We start from the raw sequence: 21,557 nt of genomic DNA on the forward strand, positions 1-21,557 counted from the left end.
TGAATGACGACCCTAAAGGAAAAGTTACTGAAACTTCTAACAAAACACAGGGGATGGCTGCGTCTCCATCCAAACGGGCTGCTCAAACATTAACAATTGAGGAGTTGTTATTTCTTGTTGCTAAGTTGATTTTATGTATTCCTTGAACTATCAAGTTTCTTTTATGTCTATGCTAATTCTTTTCACTGATATACCATGTTTTCTGGTTTATAAATTTACCTATTTTTGTTGTTGTTGTTTCTACAGGATTTGTGTGTTGGGCTTCTTAGACGCGTTACATATATAACTTACAGGCTTTGATCATTAAGTGAGTATTTCTTTTGACCTTCTTGTTAAATCGATTCATGACCAAGTTAATTATGATTTTGTGAATTTCTGAATCCATCTAAATAGTTCCTAATACGGTTTAGGGTTTAGGTGATGATTCATGAATGACTCATAGTTTATTTATTAGTATAATGATGAAGTGCAAATTTTGTTTGTCATACTAAGTTAATTGTTGTTGAAGGAGGAAAGTAGGAAACAACTCTCTGTCACAGGGTTAAAATATCCCAGTTATGCTTAGGACTCTTGGTCAGATGGCTATTGCTAATCCAATATTTACTCATGGTCAGCTACCTCCACGGGTAAGTCATTGAATATGTTTTACTTCTTTTTTTTTGCCTTCCTACTTCAAGATTGCTTAAATGTACCGTGGAAGTTTTTATTTTTTATTTTTTCAAAATCTATTGATTGAATTAATGGTCATTAGTAACTGTATTTTTTAGTTACTAGCTAAACATTTGTTGCAACAAAGATTTAGTTTGGCCATTTTATTTCTCATCCTCAAACAATCTGCTGTAGGTGAAATATGTTGATCCATTACTACACTCATCAATTGTTAGAGATGCAGCATTTGAGACTATGCTAAAGCTTGCTCATTGTATAGTCCCACCTCTTTCAAGTTGGGCACACGAGATAGCTGCTGCTTTACATATTATTTCTGAAAAAGATGTACATGCTTGGCCCTTCATTGGGTATTTTGAGCAAATAGTTAATGGTCTTTTACTATCATGTAAAGTTGGACCACTTCCAATAGATTTGTTTACCTTTATATTTCCGGTATATTTCTATCTAAATTTAGTTATAATCTAATTTTACTTGTTTCTAGCTATTCTTTTTAATTGCTTCATTTCTACTTAGTAATAAAGCATATTTTTCTCCCAAGAAGATTGCATGCATTTCACAAAATGACAGCACTTCGTACTTTTGAGCCTCCATGGCTACTACACCTGGGAATTTGTGATATGACAAACACTTCTAACCTATTTTCTAGTATTAGTTCGTTGTTATCATATTTTCCCCCAACAGATTTCTTCTTTACAACTTGTTCACCAGTTTTCATTCTCTTTATTGTTAGAATGTAGGTTTAGTTTATATTAGTTTTAGCTCATTAGTAGTTGCTAATGAGTGTCAATTCTTTTGATTCATATGTCTCTCTGTTTTACTCTTAAAATGATAGGTCATATCAAAGGAAGTTCCATTGAGGTACCTCTTGGAGCTACATGGGTTCAGGGAACAATGCGAACTTCAGGATTTGATACAATTCCGGTACAATGCTTTGCTAACATATTATGAAATTGTGAGCTTGAACTTTATGTAATATACTCCTCAACAGATATGTCCTTTGGAGAGGGCTAGGAAATGGGGAGTATCTCCTTCAGTTAAATCATTTACTTTTCTTGTTAAAGGTGGTTTTGTAATGGAGTTGACTGTTGCTTAGTTTTGGTCCAGTGAAATTGCTAGCCATGAAGTGACTCTCGTAGATTTTGAGTGAATCAACTAGCTATTTCTTACCATGCATCTTGTCATTAAAATGGAGTGATAGGAAAATCTGAGGTGTCAGATTCACACTTTCATTCATCAAATGTGTTTACTGTGTCATTATTTTGCTTGTGTACTAGTAATTTCTTTGCATTCTATTTTGAGTAAACATGTGTTGGAAATGAGATATCTTGGTGATTGTGGGGAAATTCAATTTTCTTACTAGCTTTCTACATTTCCCGGGGGTCGGGTCAATTAATAGCTCTCACTGTGCTAGTGCTAATTTAACATTAAGATCGATCTATAGAGGTATCTACTCGTTTGGTCCTAGCATGTCAAAACTTTCTATATTTTCCAGGTCAGCAAATGAGATATACTTGCATGGTGAAATATATCATTTTTTTTTGGCAAGCCACTTTACCAAAGAAGGATTTGAGATCACAAACTCTTCAATCTATAAGTTATTATCTGTGAAATATATCTTTTAAGTGTGTAATCCAGTGGAGTCTATCACTTGTAATTGATATCTATATAAATAATAAAAAATACATCTTTATGATTGTTTGTTCCACTTTGTAATCTAGTAGCTTCCCCGCTGGCAAATATCTTGTTGTCGGAGTTGTTGATGGAAGGAACATTCGGGCAAATGATTTTGCATCCTCTCTCAGCACACTTACGAGTCTCGAGGCCATTGTTGGAAAAGGTCATATTGTTGTAATGCCTTTTCTTTCTTTCTAATTCTTGTTTTTCTTCAAAATGCAGCTGATATTATTTAATGTTTGTATGTAGATAAGCTTGTTGTCTCAACTTCGTGCACACGGCTGTCGACCTTGTCAACGAGACAAATTAAACTGGATACTGAGATCAAGGGCTTGCTTTTGTGTCTCCAAAAGTTGATGAAGTAAATGCATTGGCTAAAGTGTTGGCTAGTGAGAAGGATGAGGTAGTTCTCACTGCAAAAGTTATTCATGCTTCCAGGTTTCATAATGATAGCAAAAGCTTATGATATTTGGAATAAAATGGCACAACATCATGCCATGCATATATCCCTTTCATGTTGTAATTGTCTTGACTCATAGTTTATTTTTAATTGATTTTTTTTTGTTTGTAACTTTCTGCTTGTACATACTGTAAGTCATACATAAGTACTGATTAATTAAATTGTAACTATGAGAAAACTTCGTTGCAATAATTTCTGGTTTGGATTATATTAAGTTCCCAGGAATGATAGATCTATCACTATATGATGTAGTTGAGATAATTGATGAACATTTCTCTTTTTAAGCATTCCAATTAGTTATCTTGTTACATGGTGCTCTTACTGTTTTTTTAACTATGATTTTTTGTCTTGGTTTACTAATATATTATTTATGTGTTTTTACAGTTTACAAATCTCAAGTACTCTAGAGTTGAAATTGATGAAGTGTGGTTCGAGTGGGCTGAATGCATGCTAGATTACATTTGAGTAGGAAAGGTATTTGATTTTTGAAAACTTTGGATGATGCATGCATTTGCATGGAATGTAAATTGTGGATATTACCTTGATGTGTACAATATCTATTAGCTTTTGATGTTGTAAAAAGAATATTTGTGTATTTTATCGATACTGTTGTAAGAAGAATATTTATGTAATTTGTGAATATTTGTGTATTTTATGGATACTGTTGGAAGAAGAATATTTGTGTATTTTCTTGGATACTGTCGGCTTTTCACTATTTCGGAAATCGAATTCGTGTCGTTAAACAATACTGATATTACATCGGTTTTCCACCGCTGCAAAACTGGTGTCATTAACTAATATTACATCGGTTGTATACCACTACCAAAACTGATGTTATTAACATATAATATTACATCGGTTTTACACCCGATGTCGTTAAGTGAAACTACACCGGTTTTAACCCGATGTCTAAAATGGCAGACCTTTTACATCGCCTTCATAGACATCGGTCGAAAATGTAATAGACAACGGTGGAAAATCGATGTCTATGAGGGTTTTTGTTGTAGTGGGTGTGAGACATCAGTGAAAGTCTTGATACTCTCACTGTGGGTCAGATTCTATTCATCATTTCCAAAGAATCAGGAAGGGAACGGATAACTGTCTGAACCTGATGTTCATCGGTTAATGCATGACCAACAGTCTTAAGCTCTGGAATTATGTTACACATCTCCCTGAGATGTTGGGTCATGGTAACATTCGAGCATTTTTTACAGCTATCAAACTTGATTGTTAGCTGACAGAGCCTACTCAGACTTACTAAACTATACTTCTCTCTAAGGCCTGCCCAGACAGCATGAGTCAATGGTAATGACTCATACTCAAATACCAGGTCATCAACCATTGAACTAATCAATATTTCCTTAGCAATGAAGTCCTTCCTTTTTCATGCCTTACAGGCATCAAGGTCACGTCTATGCTGTGTTATAAAACCATCAACCCGTTCGTCCATGAATTGATTTATAGCCTCTAAAACTTCTTGTTCCTCAAGAACGTATTATATCTTGAGGTGCCAGATTTTGTAGTTATCCTCATATAATTTTTCTCCTTTATTGAGTTCAGCTATAGTGTTTTTAGTTATCATAATCTACATAAATAAACACATTATTTATTATTTCAATGTAATTCATATACATGTAATTAATTATTGACTCATTGTAAATTAGAATTGGTTTACAAAATCAAGTGATAATTATGTTTCCACTCATCATTTGTATATTCCAATCTAATCAACATTGATCAATTATATTACACACATCTCATCAAATGAACTAATCATTTTTCATATGAACTAATCATATGGATATATGAACTAATCATATTCACATGAACTAATCATGAGCAAGTCAATTAACACATAACATAACTGTTTTTATAACATAACTCTGTTCGTACATAACGACAGAAATTATTACATGACTCAAAAACTCAATGGGCTAATACTATTCGTACATAATGACAGTAAATAGAACACTAGTAACATAGATAAGCTAGCACCACTCTCACTAGGATAAATGCTAGAGCAGTGGGCAAATGTATCCTGTTTATCCCAGACTCTATGATAGGTGGATCAACCTCAGATGTATCCGTCAGATTCATTTTTGGATCTTCTACACACTCTTCATGATCCTCCTCTGATTCTTCAAGATCCATCTCTAGATCCTCCTCAGGATCCATCTTTGGATCCTCCTCAAAATCTTCATGATTCTTTCTAGATCCTCATCAAATTCTTCGAGATCCATTTCTGAATCGCCCTTAGATTCTGCGGGACTTGGATCCTCCTCAAAATCTTCAAGATTTATTTCTGTATCCTCATCAAATTCTTCGAGGTCCATTTCCAGATCGTCCTCAGATTCTACGGGACTTGGATCCTCTTCAGATTCTTCAGGACCCCATTCTAATTGAAGTAACTGCTTGCACATCTCTGAATATGAGATGTGTCATTCAGAATCATCCCATAGCTAGATGTTATCTGCCTAAGATGTTCTGACAGTGAATCAACCAAAGACCATCTTCTTTCTTTGTCCTGGACTAGATCCCTTTCTCGCTCGAGTTTCCAGAACAGCTAATCGAGCCGACCAATGAGCCAACCTACTCCGTGATTCGGGTCATATTCCAGCTTCTTAATCTCCTCCCAAAGCTCATGTTGTCGTTCATAGCGACCAGTCATCGTGTATATTGTTCGTGGTATCTGGAATTCAAAATAATGATGTTAGTACAAAACTGGCAAACCAGTAACAAAATCGACTATATTCAATTCCCACATATAGAACAAAAATATACAGAATACACAAGCAAATAAGAAAAATAAATTTTCTTTATTTGGGGAGTCTCATGTAACTAACACATTGGATCTTTTGACCAGCTCCTGTGTTCGGTCCATTTTCCAATCAAAACTAATCTAATTGGAAAGGTATGCTTATCTAATTTTGTTCTAGCCCATTTAAGTTAATTTCAGATTTATTGACCAAACTTAGGTCTGTTTGATCAATCCAATGCTCATTGATTAAGTCTGACCCATTAGAATAAATTTAAATTTTTTTTTTATCAAATCTGACGTATTAGAATTAATCTGGTCATATTCGATCATTCCAACTTATGTAATCAAAATCATCTCAATTAATTCAATAATAAACCGATCTGGTTAAACAAATGAATGATTTGAACCTGATCTAAGTATTATTGAATCGAACTGGTCTAGTTAAATCAACCAATGATTTGAATCAGATTTGGGTTTAATTGGACAAGTTGTTCTAGGTCAATTTATAATTAATTGAACCATAAATTAATTTAATATGTATTTATTAATTAATAATACATTTCTATATGCATTTAATTAATTAATTAATATATTTAATTAAATTTTAATCCTTACAAGTTTTGAGAAGAATTTGTTTTTTTTTTATTTAATAAAATTAAAGTTTTTCTCAACAAAATGGATGAACACTGACAACTACTGTTCATCCTCTTTTTATCGATTACTAAGATCGATTAAAAAACTTATTTAGTTGATTACAGTGCTTGAATCGATTATACCGATCGACTACACAGATTTACTATGCTTCGTTAGTTTAATCAATTACACAGACTTTAAATCGATTAAGATCTATTTTAATTGATTAGTTTAATCGATTAAACTGCTTCTTCTCTTCTATGTCGCGACCGCGACACTCTCTTCTGTCGTGACAAACGCGATTGTCGCGACTGTCGATTGTCAGCCTCCCAACGTGGTCATCGGTACTCTCCGGCCACGAAAGCTGATGGGCAGCAACCTCTTGGGGCTCGACAACGGTAACAATCATGACCCAGTCGCGATCTTGTTTAGTGACGACAGCGACGACAACAAAGACATTTTTCAGACAAAGAGACAAGTTTCATGCATCAGACATCACTCTGATACTATTGTAGCCTATTATATGCATGAAATAAAACTGTAAACATTCACATTGATCTTCCGAGAAGAAATCAAAGAAGATGCTGGTGAAGAAGCTGTTGCTATCGCCGAGAAGATCACTGTTTGGAACCTCCTTAGATTTTTCACGAACCAAATCCCTACCATAGGACGTTCTCTTTTGCTCATCGTCGCATTGATCACCGTCGTACTTACCTTCGCTCGATGGCTCTTGGACGCTAGTATAAACAGGAAGCAAGCATCAATTACAAACTGATGCTTTGATGGCATTCAATGGAGGAAGATGAAGGTGGGCACCCTTTCATCTTCCTTGCAACTGATGCAACATCCAACACCCTTCCCTTCCTTGCTAATATCCTCAATATATAACAAGATCTTTTTCATAAAACATGTATACACACAAAAACAACAGCAAATCTTTTCGTATATAAAACAAACACACACAACAACTCTTATTCCCACACTAGATGAGTTCATCGTAAGGGCATCTCCAATGAAGGTTTTTAAAGAGATTTGTTTAATAAAAAAAAAGCTAAAAAAAAAAGTTCTAACCATTGTGGGTGCAAGATTTGAACTTTGTATTTCAAGAGCTTTAATGAAATTTCAAAACTTTTTTTTTTATCTTGAAATTAATGTAATATGCATGTAGTCATACAATTACATATTATTAATTAGACCACACAAAAATCATTTAGAACTCTAACTATTGGAGATGTTTCAATAGATTTTTAGAATGTTGATGTGGCATGATCAGGTGTGGATCTAAGATTTTATATTTGGAGGGGGGGGGGGCATATAATGAAAATCATCTACTCTTTCGAACCCAGAAACTATCCGAAGGCACTTATTAAGGACCTAAGCACAATCTTAAACACTTGAATGATTAAAAAAAGACAAAATGACTAAATTAGTATTTATAGCCCTTAGTTAAGAAATCTAACATAGCATAATATAATCACTATGTCTATATGAAATTCCATAGCATTAGATTACTAATTTGTACTATGCATCCCTTAAAGCGTCCATCACTTTCATATTTTTTAAAATGAATGATGCCACAACATCTACATATTCTATTAACATTATCTAAAATAAACAAAAAGAATAGAAAAAGATGTTTACCTTCCCATCCATGCCACATATAGCAACTGAAGCTTCTTCACTGAATGCAAAAGTCATAAAACCAAACCCTCTAGAGTCTAGACCTTCCACTTTCCATGTCAATAATGACTCTAGCTGTATAAATACCAATGAGTATAATGTACTACAAAGATTAAAAAGAAATCAGAAAAACAATCACAACTTACCATCAACAACTTCATAATTTGTAAATGCTTCTTTTAAACTCAGTCCTCAGTGCCAAATGAAAAACCTATAAAGTAATAAGACCATCATAAATTGTGTAACAGAAAATCAATAGCAAGGCAATAAGATATTCTAAAATGTATTTTATCAAACCTCCAATAAAAACTTTTGAAGCAGATTTTTTTTAGAACTTGCTAAATTTAATTTACAAAGCAGCAACAAATAGGAGCGGCACATTTTCCAAAGCAACAGATTTTACAGATGGATAGAGAGCAAATAGGGATCCAAGATTTTACACCACAGCCAAACTCTCCACCTGATTGTACAAAGCAGTAACGAATAGGAATTCACTACCTCCAACATACCTACAAACTTGCCGAATTTACAGAGCAGTAGATATTTTTTCAAATAGATGAAATGGCATAAAACTAATTGTAAATTAGTCTCATAGTCAAAGATCAAACCATGAACTTAATGTACATTCAATTAAGTATCAAATACAATCCTCTAACTAAAAGAAATTCGACGTTCTTTTAAATTTTTGAAGTCTTCAATGATATTTTCTATGCTCACCTTTCTAGCAATTTCTCTCTCAATATATACCACTAATGCATCCGAGAGAAAAGTATCTTCCATTTTGCTCCGAAACCTTGTTTTCACAATATTCATCGCAGAAAATGATCGTTCTGTAGTAGCAGTGGAAATCGGAAGAGTAAGCATAAGTATGATCACTCTAAAAATAAGGTTGTATGTAACAGATTTGTTAGTCTTCACCAACCATTGACATAATTCTGAAATGGTTGAAAGATTTTTATAGTCGGGTCTTTTAACTACATTATACTCGTAATGCTTCAATTGTATCTTCAATTGCTCTTTTTCACCTCTTGTAAAATCTTGGGCATAAAACTTTTCAACTAATTTACAAATATCCTCAATTTTGAAAGACTCCATCGCATTTTGAGGATTTAAGGCATTACTAAGAATGAGCAATTCCATAGCATCATCACTAAAGCACCCATTAATTTTTTGCAACTGTGAATCTATAGAAGCATAAAAGAGGTCTACCTGATAATGATGCTCAATGGTGAAATTGTCTTGATGAACACGAGTTCGTCCTCGTCTATCAATATACGGAGCATTGAAATCAGGAATATCAATATTTCGAAGTTCACAAAAAGATTTCACTTTTGTAAGCAAATCATTCCATTTGTTATCCCTCATATGTTGAAGTAAATTCTTGGTAGATAATACCAGCTCCATTACATTTATAATATCCTGAGACTTACTTTGTAAAGCCTGACAAAGAATATTTGTGATCCCCATAATCTCATTCATAAGATGCAAGATGAATACAAAATCAAAAGAAGTCATTTCATCATAAACAGATGTTGCATCTGCTCATTGAGAAGGAAGCCCATCATCCATAACCTTGAGTAATACCGTACACGATGCACTCAACATCTTAATTAGGCCTTTCAATGATCTCAAATGAGAACTCCAGCGTGTATCAATAGCTCGTTGTAAAGTACCTATTTGATTAAGTCCATGCCCTGTCTCGAGTTCATTAATTGCAATCAAATGTGCAATGTCATCTGCATGAACATTCTTCAATTCATCATTACGCTTACATGAAGAACCAACAATATTAACTATAAAAGTTAATCTATCAAAAAATTGATGAATAGGCGTCACATTTTTTGATGCTACAACTAAAGCCAATTGCAACCGATGAGCAAAACAATAAACATAATAAGCACCTCTACATTCTTTTATAATCAAAGCTTGCAATCCATTAAATTCACCCCTCATATTACTAGCACCATTATAACCTTGACCTCTAATATTTTGAACATCCAAATTATAGTGAGCCAAAGTAGAATATATGACATTCTTTAAAGTCAAAGCCACAGTATCAGATACATGAACAAGCCCAAAAAAACATTCTTGAATGAATCCATTAGTATCAACAAATCTCAATACTAAAGACATTTGCTCTCTTTTTGATTCATCTTGAGATTCATCAACAATTATGCAATACTTGACAACTCCAATTTCTTCACGAATTACATTTTTCACTCTCATGGAAACCACATGAAGTATTTGTTTCTGAATATCGTGACTTGTATACTTGGCATTTTTGGGGCTTTCGCAATTGCTTTTGAAAGTTCGTCATTGTACATAGTTAGCACATCCAAAAATTCAAGAAAATTGCCACGATTAGATGAACTAGATTTCTCATCATGACCCCTAAACGGAATTCCTTGAAGTGCAAGCAACAACACCACATGTATGTGACACTACAAAAATAATCAGGTTTACCAACGGAATATACCGACGGAATATTCCGTCAGTAATCTTAAATATTATCGATGGAATTAACTTTCCGTCGGTAAAATCAGAATATTACCGACGGAATTAAAATTCTGTCAGTAATATTTTCCGACGGAATTAAATTTCCATCGATACAATGATGAAAACTATTTATTAACGGGGGAAAAATTAGGATTACCGACGGAATATAATTTCTATCGGTAATCTCCGACGGAATCTAATTTCCATCGATAATCTTGAAATAAATTGCACTATAAAAATATCAGGATTACTGACGGAATCTAAATTCCGTCGGTAATTACCGACGGAATATAATTTCCGTCGGTAATTACCAACAAAATTTAGATTCCGTCGGTAATCTCGAAAATAAAATTAGGGCACCGACCCTTCCTCTCGTGCGCTCGGTTTCCTCATTTCCGGTGATTCCGATGAGTTCTCTCCTCTTTGGCGATTCCGGCGCGATCTCTCCTTTTCGGCGATTTCGGCGCGATCTCTCCTCTCCGATGATCTTCGGGTAAGTTCTCTCCTCTCCTCTCCGTGAGTCGCTACCACACGGCTGGCGGCTTTGCCGGCCGCTAGCCGCACACTGGTGGTTGTGCCGGCCGCTAGCAAGCGACCAACCGCTTGTTGACGGCTGCTAGCAAGCAACCAATGATGGTGTCGGTCAGCTGCTAGCAAGTGGTCGTCCAGCTCCTAGCAAGTGGCCAACAATTGTGCCGAGTGCTTGCAAGTGAACAGTAGCTGTGTCGAGCGCTTGCAAGCGGCCGACGGCTGTGCCGACCGATGGCTATGTTGGCTGCCAGTAAGTGGTTTCTACTACAATTTTTTCTCTATTGTGTAGGGACACAAAAGAAATAGGGAATATTATATGAATATATGGAGTACTGGAGGAGGAGACAAGAGATGACTTGGTATTTTATATAACTTGCTAGCTAGCCAACCAATACAGAATGACTCAAGCTAGCTAGTTAAATTGATCCAATTGTTAGTATTGATCCAACCTTTTAAACTAATTAAATGGGGTTTCAAAAAATTCAAAATTTTAGTTTTTTTACCTTTCTTAATAACAATTATAAGGTTTTCCCTCATGACTAGAGATTTTAGCTAGGATGGGTAGGAATGTACCATCTACATGATTGATATAAAATGATAATCTTATCAATGTTAAACCAAATTCTAATAAGATTTAATCCAACTTGTGTACTTTTGGAGAATATAGTATGCATTAGGTATTCATGGATGGTTTATAATTTCTTAGTGTCGCCTCTTTAACCCAAAAATGAGCATGTAGATCCACCACACTTTTGTCAACAGTTTTTCAGTTAAAATTAATTCAAAAAAATATTGCAATTTTTTGATGTGAGTTGAATTGCTAAAACCTAATATTCACTTAAATTATTAATTAATTAATTAATTAATCAGTTTAATTTCCTTATAGAAAATGGCAATTGTGGTTCAAATTAAGTTGGGTTAATTTGTGCAAACATTATATATATATGCGATCGAAGAGATGATCGACCACATAAATTATTAGTACCGATAGTTTATTTTTGTGTTTTTTTTTACTTGTGAATGACATAATTCACTCAAATGTTTTTGGTGCAGCATGATCCACAAAATTCGCACTTCACACTTCATTAATTAAGATGTGTGAACCAACACATCTTCCCCTATACGGGGACTTACATGGTAGTTAGATGAGGTTATGCAGTTGGTTGTGAATTCTAATTTTTGTTACACTTTGTTCAATTGATATGATGTTGTATTGACTCATGAAATAAGTATCAATCAGCTATTGAACCTCAACTTCAAAATCCTTTATGGCCTCGGTTATTTGATTTTATTTAATTCATTACCACATCTTCTGATACAGCCAAAATCCAAACTAGGTACTATACCAATATAACATCCAATATAGTTAGCTATAAGCTGACACTATCCTCTAAAACAATTGTAGATTCAAAAGCTACTAGATTATTTTGTTGGGAGAAAGATAAAGTTAAGATATTCTTACAAAGAGATGAAGGTGGAACGAAGCGGAAGAGGTACTACATTGATATGCAACAAATTTTGCAAATGTGATAGCAAAGCGCTCACATCTACAAAATTTGTTGCATATTCAATGTTGTACATCTTTTGCTTCGTTCCACCTTCATCTCTTTGTAAGAATATCTTCATCTTATCTTTTTCCCAATGGAACAATCTAGTAGCTTTTGAATCTAAAATTGTTCCAGAGGATAGTGTCAGCTTATAACTAACTATAATAGGTTCATCAATTTTCAAGACTTCTAAATCATCTGAAGATCCTAGAGCCAGGGCTCGTCCTGGTTCTTCTTCTACAAGAGACTCAAGACCCACAGGACTCTGATTAGGTTTGTATAACTATAACTTACCTTTTTTTATTTATCACTTATAAAACATGCAAAATATATTTATTCTATTTTGATATTAATTATAATCTGCTCACCTCTAATTGTATTACATTTTCTCAGGAACAATTCATCACCATCAGTAGATATCCAAAATATGATCTAGGTATCTTTTTTCATTGACATGTAAAATTAGTTAAACATTATACTTTTTTAGTGCATTACTTTCACTTCCTTTCTTGCATATTTGACGAGTGTCATTGTAATGATTTCTAGAGGAAGTCTTTACAGAGTTTTGGAGGGATCATCCTTTTGTAAGTAGTTTTTCCTACTTAGTTTTAATTATTAACCTTTTGTTTGTTTGTGTATTTTTGAAAGATTTAATCATGAATAGTTGAGGCATGCATCATTCTTGTTTAGGTTTCATCATTTCATTATAGTATTAAAAAATTATATTTATTATGTTTTGATAGTTTAATCTGCACATTTCTAAATATTATATTATTGTATGTTTCAGAAGTTCCTATTGACATATTGATCATCATCATCATCGCCATCGTTATCATCATCTGCTCATTTATATCCAGGTATCAAAATTAGTTATATATAAATCACTACAAAAATTTTATCTTATTCATAAATCTGATCATATTCTATTACATTTTACTTTCTGCAGGATTTTCTATTGTATGTGGATGTATAATTTGGAGTATTTTCTATCATGGTATGTATTTAAATATCTGATTCTGTAAATTTGGATTTATATATGGAAATTTAGATAGTTTAGTTTGTTTCTATTATTGTGATTTGTTTAGATTTTATTTGTTTTAGATGATTGTGATTGTTTTTATTTATATTACTTTGTTTGTATGGATGTTATAGTTTATTTATGTTTGTATGAATTATTAGGATATATGAAATGCGTTTGTAGGTGTGAAAGTAATTGTTTGTATGTGTTTGTATGAATGTGATTTTTTGTATGTATTTGTATATATGAAATGTCATCGTCTATGATGATTTAGTGTATATATGGATTGTAAACAAGGTACAAAAAGGAATATAAATTTTCTCTTATAATTTTTTTTTATTTTACCGACGGAATAAGTATTCCGTTGGCAATTATCGTAATGGTTTACCGACGGAAATGCTATTTCCATCGATATTTACAAAATTATTTACCGACGGAAATATAAACTCCGTCGGTAAACACCAACGGAAACAACGTTTCCGTCGGTAACCACAACCACCGGAAGCACTGTTTCTGACATGATTTACCAACGGAAATATAAATTCCGTCGGTGAATTTTACTACGGAAATCCTAATTCCGTCGGTATATCCGTTTCCGACAAATTATCTTCCGACAACTGATTTTCCGTCATAATTCCGTCACTAAGCAACTATACCGACAGAATTACGACAAAAAATTCTGTCCGTAAGCTCGTTTTTTTTTGTAGTGTGAGCTTTTAACCGAAGATGATTAGCTGCGACTTGTTCATCATTAAAGTTGTCGAATCTCCTTGATATATGTTGTGGTTGGTTCATCAAATCCTCACATGTCTTTTCAGCATTACGATGGGGTGAAGATACATTATTTTTCCCTATATGGCCTAGGAAAACACAAGCTTTTCCATTTCGAACTTTCTTCCAATTATCAAATTCATCAACAGTAAATGCAGTTTGATTTGAGCATCCTGATGGCTTGTTGAAGATAAAACATGAAAAACAATATGCTTTATATCTTTATACCAAGGAAATTATTCATACCAAGCAGACTGAAATCTTCGAGGGTGCTTAATATTTTTATTTAATGGATATTCTCGAAGAATAGGTTGATATGCCTTCAGATTCAAATAAGCTCGACGAATCTCCTCTCGTTGGTTAGGATAATATTCCCAAATTTGTCGACGCAATCCTGGATCACGCTCTAAAGAATGGAGATCAACCTTTTCTGTTTCTGTATGTTTGAATCTTTTAGGGGGGATTTCAGATGGAAGATCATTGTATTTGATCTTGTTGATGGAGTTATAGGAGTAGCTGGATCATGTTCATTTGCTCTCTTTCTTTGAAAAAACTTATCAATCGTAACAGATTTCCCATTTGAAGTATATGAAGCCTTTGACAATAAAAACTCATGTTATTTCAAATAAGTGAATAATAATTAATAACAACATTATTAAATAAAACATTAAGTTAGTGAATAATAACAAATCATCAAAAAAAATATCATGTTTTTTATCATTTCATCAAATATTAAATCAACAATTTAGCCATTTAGGTAGTTTAATTTCTAAAATCACAAGATTTAATTAAAATATCTAAAATTAATCATTTAGTGGGAGAAAGCCCAACAAAATCAAAGAATGCAGTAAAAAAGAGAAAAGCAAATAAAATAAGTAATCTAATAAGATTGTGAACTTTAGATACTTTTGCTTTTGAGAAAGAGCTGCAAGGATGAATCTTTAGGTAGCTTTAGAGCCATGGCCCAGGATAGCTAAATAGTAGGACTATGGATGAATCATGGATATTGGATGCCAATTGCAATATAATATATTTGATGTGACTATGTGTGAATATATTATAGGCTTTAGAAAAAATTCTGAAACAACCTCATCCTTTAGCAGCAAACAACAACGGGAAAGGAGACCATGTGATGTAATATTAATTTTTTTTTTTCACAAAATAAAATTTATGGAATCTTGGTCTTTGAACTTTAGGTATTTACCTCCACCGTTCTTTGTGTATGTTCTTCTTGCCTTGCAGGTTTGCCTCATTCATAAATGAAGGTATGAATAATGAATTTGTGCTAACAACTAACCTTCGTAGTGTGGTAGAAAATTACAAATGAACATTAGAACGTGGAAACATAAAAAAAAAAAAAAAAAAAAATTCTCTTTTTCCTTTCTCAGTTTGAAGAGTTTCAAAATCCTAAGAACTAAGGAGCAAGGAGTAGAAGAAAATTACACCTTTCTCTCAAATAGGGCTTGAGAATGTTCTCGTCGCACTAGACCTCCACCACTCCACGTCTAACATCCGACGATCATTGGTTCAACAACATCGGAGAGAGGAGCCGCTGCGACGACGCCACCGCCTCTTTCAAAGTCGAGTATATGTTTTTCAACCAAAATGTTTAATTAATATTTACTAATAATATTATTACTAATATTAATAAAGTTTAGACATGGACCGGCCCCCCCCCCCAAGTGTAAATCCGTCACTGGGCATGATGTGGCATATTGGGATCATAAAAAAAAATTTTTTTGTAAAACTTTAAGAGCATCTCCAATGCAATATTTGTAAAAGATTTTTAAAATCTGTCCTTTTCTTTTGAAGATGGAGTCAGTAATTAATGTGCATGATTGACCATTTTCAAACAATTAAAAATAGATTAGTTGATGAAACATTTAATTATAATGTTTTGTTTCATAAATAGTTAATAATAATTAAAGTGGTATTTTTTCTTTTGAAAATAAATATATTTGAGATAAGTTAAAAAAAATATAGAAATGATAATAGTTAAATTAAAATCATAAATTAATTAATTTATTAATTAAAAATTATAAATTAAATTAAATTAAAATAATAAATTTATTAATTAAAAATTATAAATAAATTAAATAAAATAATAAATTAATTAAAATATCAAATAAAAATTATATAGATATATTAAATGAAAAATAATAAATAAAAATATATGATTTATAATGTAGGACATAACAAAAACATTGTATGGAGGTTTTTTTATTATGGAGATAATAGTAGGTGTTTATACTTGTGATGTGGCATAATGAAAATTATAAAAAAAAAACTCATAACTGATATGTTTTTATGATGATAGCTTTGTCATTGATTTCAAAGTTCATATAGTGACAATGTGTATTTAGTATCAGTTCGCGATGATTCATAGATCCATCTTGGTCATTTTCATAACTTGGTATTTTATTGTCAAACTACATCAAACCCTCAATACTTATTCTGGATATATCAGAGTACTTGGAAGTGGGTCAAAACCAGTTAGGTCTACTTCTTCATATGTCATCTCATCTAGAACAACTAATGCAACATTGCGTGTAAAGCTTGAATTGATGGAGCAACCGCTAGTAGGCATAGAAGAAGAGCTGGCAAACACCGGAGTTCAGTTAGCAAGTATCCAAGATGAGTTGACATTAATGAAATCAAGACAAGATATGTTTGAATAAATTTTGAACTGGTTGGCACCTGGAGCATAACGATCCTTGATCCATGATTCATCTTCAACGCCACCTCCTCCTCCTCGATTTTAGACTTTGATAGTGTGAGTACTTTTGTTAGAGTTGTGAATTTGGATGTTAACTTGATGTTGTGAACTTTATATGTTGTGTTACTTGTTGTGAACTTGATGATGTTAGACTTGTATGATCTACTTGTTAGACTTGTTATTTATTGTGTTATTTGTTGTTGTTAGAGTTGTATGAGTTGTTTGTGAATGTTATTAGAGTTGTAAATGTTTTGTGAACTGGACATTTGTGACGCTGATGATGTTGAAGTATGGTTTGTGTAGGACTTTGTTTATGATTTTGTAAATCTGTATAGATATAGGATGTTAATGTAAATAAAGAATGTGATTTATTATTAAATACATTTAGCGACGAATTTAGCTAAATTTGTCACTAATCCTTAATTGTTAGCGACGAATTAGGCCCAAATTTGTCACTAAGACTGTTAGCGACGAAACATGCCAAAATTCATCACTAAGCCTAACAGTTAGTGACGAATTTGGTCAAATTCATCGCTGAAGATCACTGTTAGTGACGAAATTGGCTCAAATTCATTGCTAACAATCACACCATCGAAACCTAACCCGCCATCCATCATTTTTCAGAAAATCAACTAAACCCGTAGCTAATTACGGCAAATGTTAGCGACGATTTAGCAATATCTCATTGTTAATCCATTGTACTCGATAATATTAGCGACGAAATATTATAAATCGCGGCTAAATATCATTTACCTCAAGCTTATAGCGATGAATATTATCGCCGCTATTTTACATTAGCGATGAAAATACATGACTTGGCGACGATACCTTTCTGACGCAAAAAAATACTTTTCTTGTACCATGTATGCCACTTTCTTAACAGGTTAATATATAATAAAATCAAACTGCAATAGTGACACCCACTACAATTCTTGAGCTGCACGTGGTGTCAACTATAGAACCGATTTTGTCTGTCCTTATACAATAAAATCAAACTATAAAACCTCAATTAACTTAAGTATTTTAAAATTAAAAAATTATCTCAAAAGTGTTAATAATTAATTTTTTGGCTCTATTATTTTAAACAAATGAGTCAAATGTCTGACTATGTTCTTCCTTTTCTTTTCTTAACAAAAGACAACTGAATCAAGCTCCATCTTTCCACTTATCTCTTCCTTTTTAGTTTTTCTTTTAACTTATCTCTTCAGGCAAATCGACCCTCAAAGCCCACACAGGACAATGGTTAGATAATTATTAGCTTAAAGATTGGTTTTCGTACATATCGGTTCGAAAGAAACGCAACTCCGGTCAAACTCGGATCGGATCAAATCTTTTCTGTCTTCCCTGCCCTTCCCTTGCTAATATCCTCGATTAGTAGAAGATCTTTTTCATAAAACATGTATACACACAAAAACAACTGCAAGCCTTTTCATATATAAAAATTTAAACAAACACACAACAACTCGATGAGTTCACCATAACACACTCTCACATGAACTCACAATCACTCTCACACTGCTGAAGCATGCAATACAATACAAATATACAATACAATAGGAGAAACAATTAATTCAGGCACTCCTTCATGCACGATCATTAATTAAACTCGAAGCAGATAATAATTAAGAAGTACGTACAGTAGTATAGTCTAATTCCAGGCAGTTGGATGTCGTTTGGTGTTTCTGCTCCTGTAACGTCGACCTGCAGGGAAGTAGAGTTGTTAAAAAGGAAATAATGAAGATAAATGGATCGATGTAGTATTAGGGTCCATGCGGTTCGATGGAGGAAGTAATACCGGCCGTCCGATGGAGGATAGCGGGAGGCGGACACCAATAATACCGGCCGTCTGATGTAGGCCACGCTAACGCGAGACCCTACCAGTAATATCGGCCGTCCGATTCGAATCTGGGCCGCACCTAATCGGCTAAAGCCGTGGAAATGGCACACGAGTAATTAAGAGACAACGCCCACGGCCATGGTCGCGAACCAAGCATTACCGGGGACTTGTCGTGCGAGAAGAAAAAAACAAAAAAAAAAAACATCCACAAGCAACCTCCTGCCTGTGGCTGTAATCCCCTATGCGGTGGAAGGAGAATCTTCCGTACGTGATCTCCTATGCGGTGGAATAAGGAAGGAGTCGGTTGATAAATAGCACTTTGGCCAATTAAGTGCCTATAATTTAAGCAAAGTGTCGAAAGTTCAAGCTAAAATTGTCAGATAGCTAGCGCGTGATGCGGTGATGGCATGGATTAATCAGCTATGATTGAAATGAAATGAAATGAAATAAGTGAGAACTAAAAGCGTGCGTGTTTTCCATTATTCTTTATGCAGAAGCTGATTAATAAGTGAAATTTGATCCAAAAAATGCCTCTCCTCCTAAGTTTTGTTAGGTATGACGGTAAAGGGTCATTACATGATTAGGGTTGAAGGTCTCTTTGTACCATTTGTGTCTCCTTATGCTGAGCGGCCGATTTATAAGTGTGGTTTTTATCACGACTAAGTTTCAGACTCTCACGTCTAATGGTCGAGTAATATAATCAAACTATATATGCCACCTATATAACATGCTAATATATAATAAAATTGTTCCCGAGGTTATGGTGCATCAGTAGGACATCCAGATTGTCATTTAGACACTCGTAGTTCGATCCCTAATTTTTAAAAATTTGTAAGAATTTTTTCTCTAAATAAGATGTTTCATGGGGCCAAATTTATCACCCCAACTATCTGAGTTTATTATTATTTTTAATATATACCAAAATCAAACTCCACCCACTATCATTCTTGAGATGTACATAGTGCCAACTATAAAACTGATTATATTGTGTCGATATACAATAAAATCAAATTATAAAACTTCAATTAACTTAAGTATTTTAAGATTAAAAAATTATCTCAAAAGTGTTAATAATTAATTTTTTCGCTCTAATTTAAACAAATGAGTCAAATTCTTCCTTTTTTTTTTTTTCCTTAACAAAGATAAATAAAAGACAACTGAATTAAGGATCCATCTTTCGACTTATCTCTTCCTTTTTAGTTTATCTTTTAACTTATTTCTTCAAGCAAATCGACCCTTTAAGCCCACATATAACAACGGTTAGATAATTATTAGCTTAAAGATTGGTTTTCGCCCCATACCTATATATCGGTTCGAAAGAAACTCAACTCCTGTCCTAATATCCTCATTCCTCAATAACCAGATCTTTTTCATAAAATATTTATACACGCCAAAACAAGTGCAAGTCTTTTTATATATAAAACAAACACACAACAACTCTTATTCCCACACTCGATGAGTTCACCATAACACACTCATGAACTCACAATCACTCTCACACTACTCAAGCCAACAATACAATACAATACAATACAATAGGAGAAACAATTCAGGCAGTAGTACTCCTTCACGATAATTAATTAAACTCGAAGCAGATAATTAAGAACTATACTGTACTCTAATTCCAGGCAGTTGGATGGGTCGTTTGGTGTTTGTGATCGTGCAACGTCGTCGACCTGCAAGGAAATAGAGTTGTTAATAAGGAAATAATGAAGATATATGAATGGATCGATGTAGTATTAGGGGTACGTTGAGGGAGGGGGTGGCGTGGGCCAGAGGATGCAGGTGTAGCCGGGCGGCGGGGCCTTGCCGCAGGTGAGGAGGAGCTGGAGGGCGAGGGGGAAGTAGATGTTGATGTCGAGGTGCTTGAGCTTGATGGTGGCGCAGAGACAGACGGCGGCCTCCAGCTCCACCAGCTCCCGCAGCAGCGGGCAGCACTGGTTGGCCACCGGGTCACCGAGGCCAATATGGACCAGGCCGCCGAGCAGATCCACGCACGCCCACATCTTGAGGCTGTCCGCCGGGCAGCTCGCCGGAGGCCGGTTCGCTGGTGCAAGCGCCGGCGGCGGGCTGGGTGTGCTTCCGCCTACGGGAGGTGGTTGGATCACCAGGGGACCTGTTACTGGTGGGTATGCGATCACAGGAGGCACCGTGATGGGTGGATTTCCGATCACCGGAGGGACGGCGATGGGTGGTTTTCCGGAGTTTGGAGGGACCCTGATTGGTGGATTCACCGGAGGGACGGCGATGGGTGGTTTTTCGATGATCGGAGGGACCGTGAACGGTGGTTTTCCAATGATATGAGGGCGGTTAACAGGAGGGACGTCGATGGGTGGTTTTCCGATGATCGGAGGGACCGTGATGGGTGGTTTTCCGATGACGGGGGGTTTGGTTTTGGGGGAGTTATGGTGGTGGCTAGGAGGGTTGGGGGAATTGGATTTGAAGAGGGGGCGGAGGAGGGAGGAGAAAAAGAGGATGATGATGATGGAGGAGATGATTCTGGACTTTTGGGACGCCATGGCGAGGAGACTTAATGGAATCGATCACTCCCTGCTGTTGGAGAGCATGAGATGAGGGATATATACCGCCCTAATCAACCACCGCTACCTAATCAACCCCGTGGAAATGGCAGAAGACCGTCCGATTCTAATCGTGGACTTTAAGAGTCGAACCCCGGAGATGGCAGAAGAGTAATTAAAGACCGTCCGATTCTAATCGTGGACTTTAAGATTCGAAACCCGGAGATGGCAGAAGAGTAATTAAAGAT

At 34.7% G+C, this 21,557-nt stretch overlaps 2 protein-coding genes across 2 annotated transcripts; both read right to left on the reverse strand.

Annotated features, from left to right (window-relative positions):
• Positions 1 to 4,956: 4,956 nt before the first annotated feature.
• Positions 4,957 to 10,100, reverse strand: LOC122026815. The gene is made up of 4 exons (XM_042585530.1): positions 9,548 to 10,100; positions 8,592 to 9,412; positions 7,836 to 7,949; positions 4,957 to 5,211 (listed from the first exon to the last, which is right to left on the reverse strand). The coding sequence occupies exons 1-4, from the start codon at positions 10,098 to 10,100 to the stop codon at positions 4,957 to 4,959; spliced, it is 1,743 nt and encodes a 580-aa protein (XP_042441464.1).
• Positions 10,101 to 20,270: 10,170 nt separating this feature from the next.
• On the reverse strand, positions 20,271 to 21,309 carry LOC122028040 (36.4 kDa proline-rich protein-like). The gene is made up of 2 exons (XM_042587064.1): positions 20,540 to 21,309; positions 20,271 to 20,466 (listed from the first exon to the last, which is right to left on the reverse strand). Exons 1-2 carry the CDS (start codon positions 21,307 to 21,309, stop codon positions 20,409 to 20,411), a joined length of 828 nt encoding a protein of 275 aa, XP_042442998.1. The 3' UTR covers positions 20,271 to 20,408.
• Positions 21,310 to 21,557: the final 248 nt, after the last annotated feature.

The sequence above is a fragment of the Zingiber officinale genome, chromosome 10A (genome assembly GCF_018446385.1).
Source record: "Zingiber officinale cultivar Zhangliang chromosome 10A, Zo_v1.1, whole genome shotgun sequence".
NCBI lineage: Eukaryota > Viridiplantae > Streptophyta > Magnoliopsida > Zingiberales > Zingiberaceae > Zingiber > Zingiber officinale.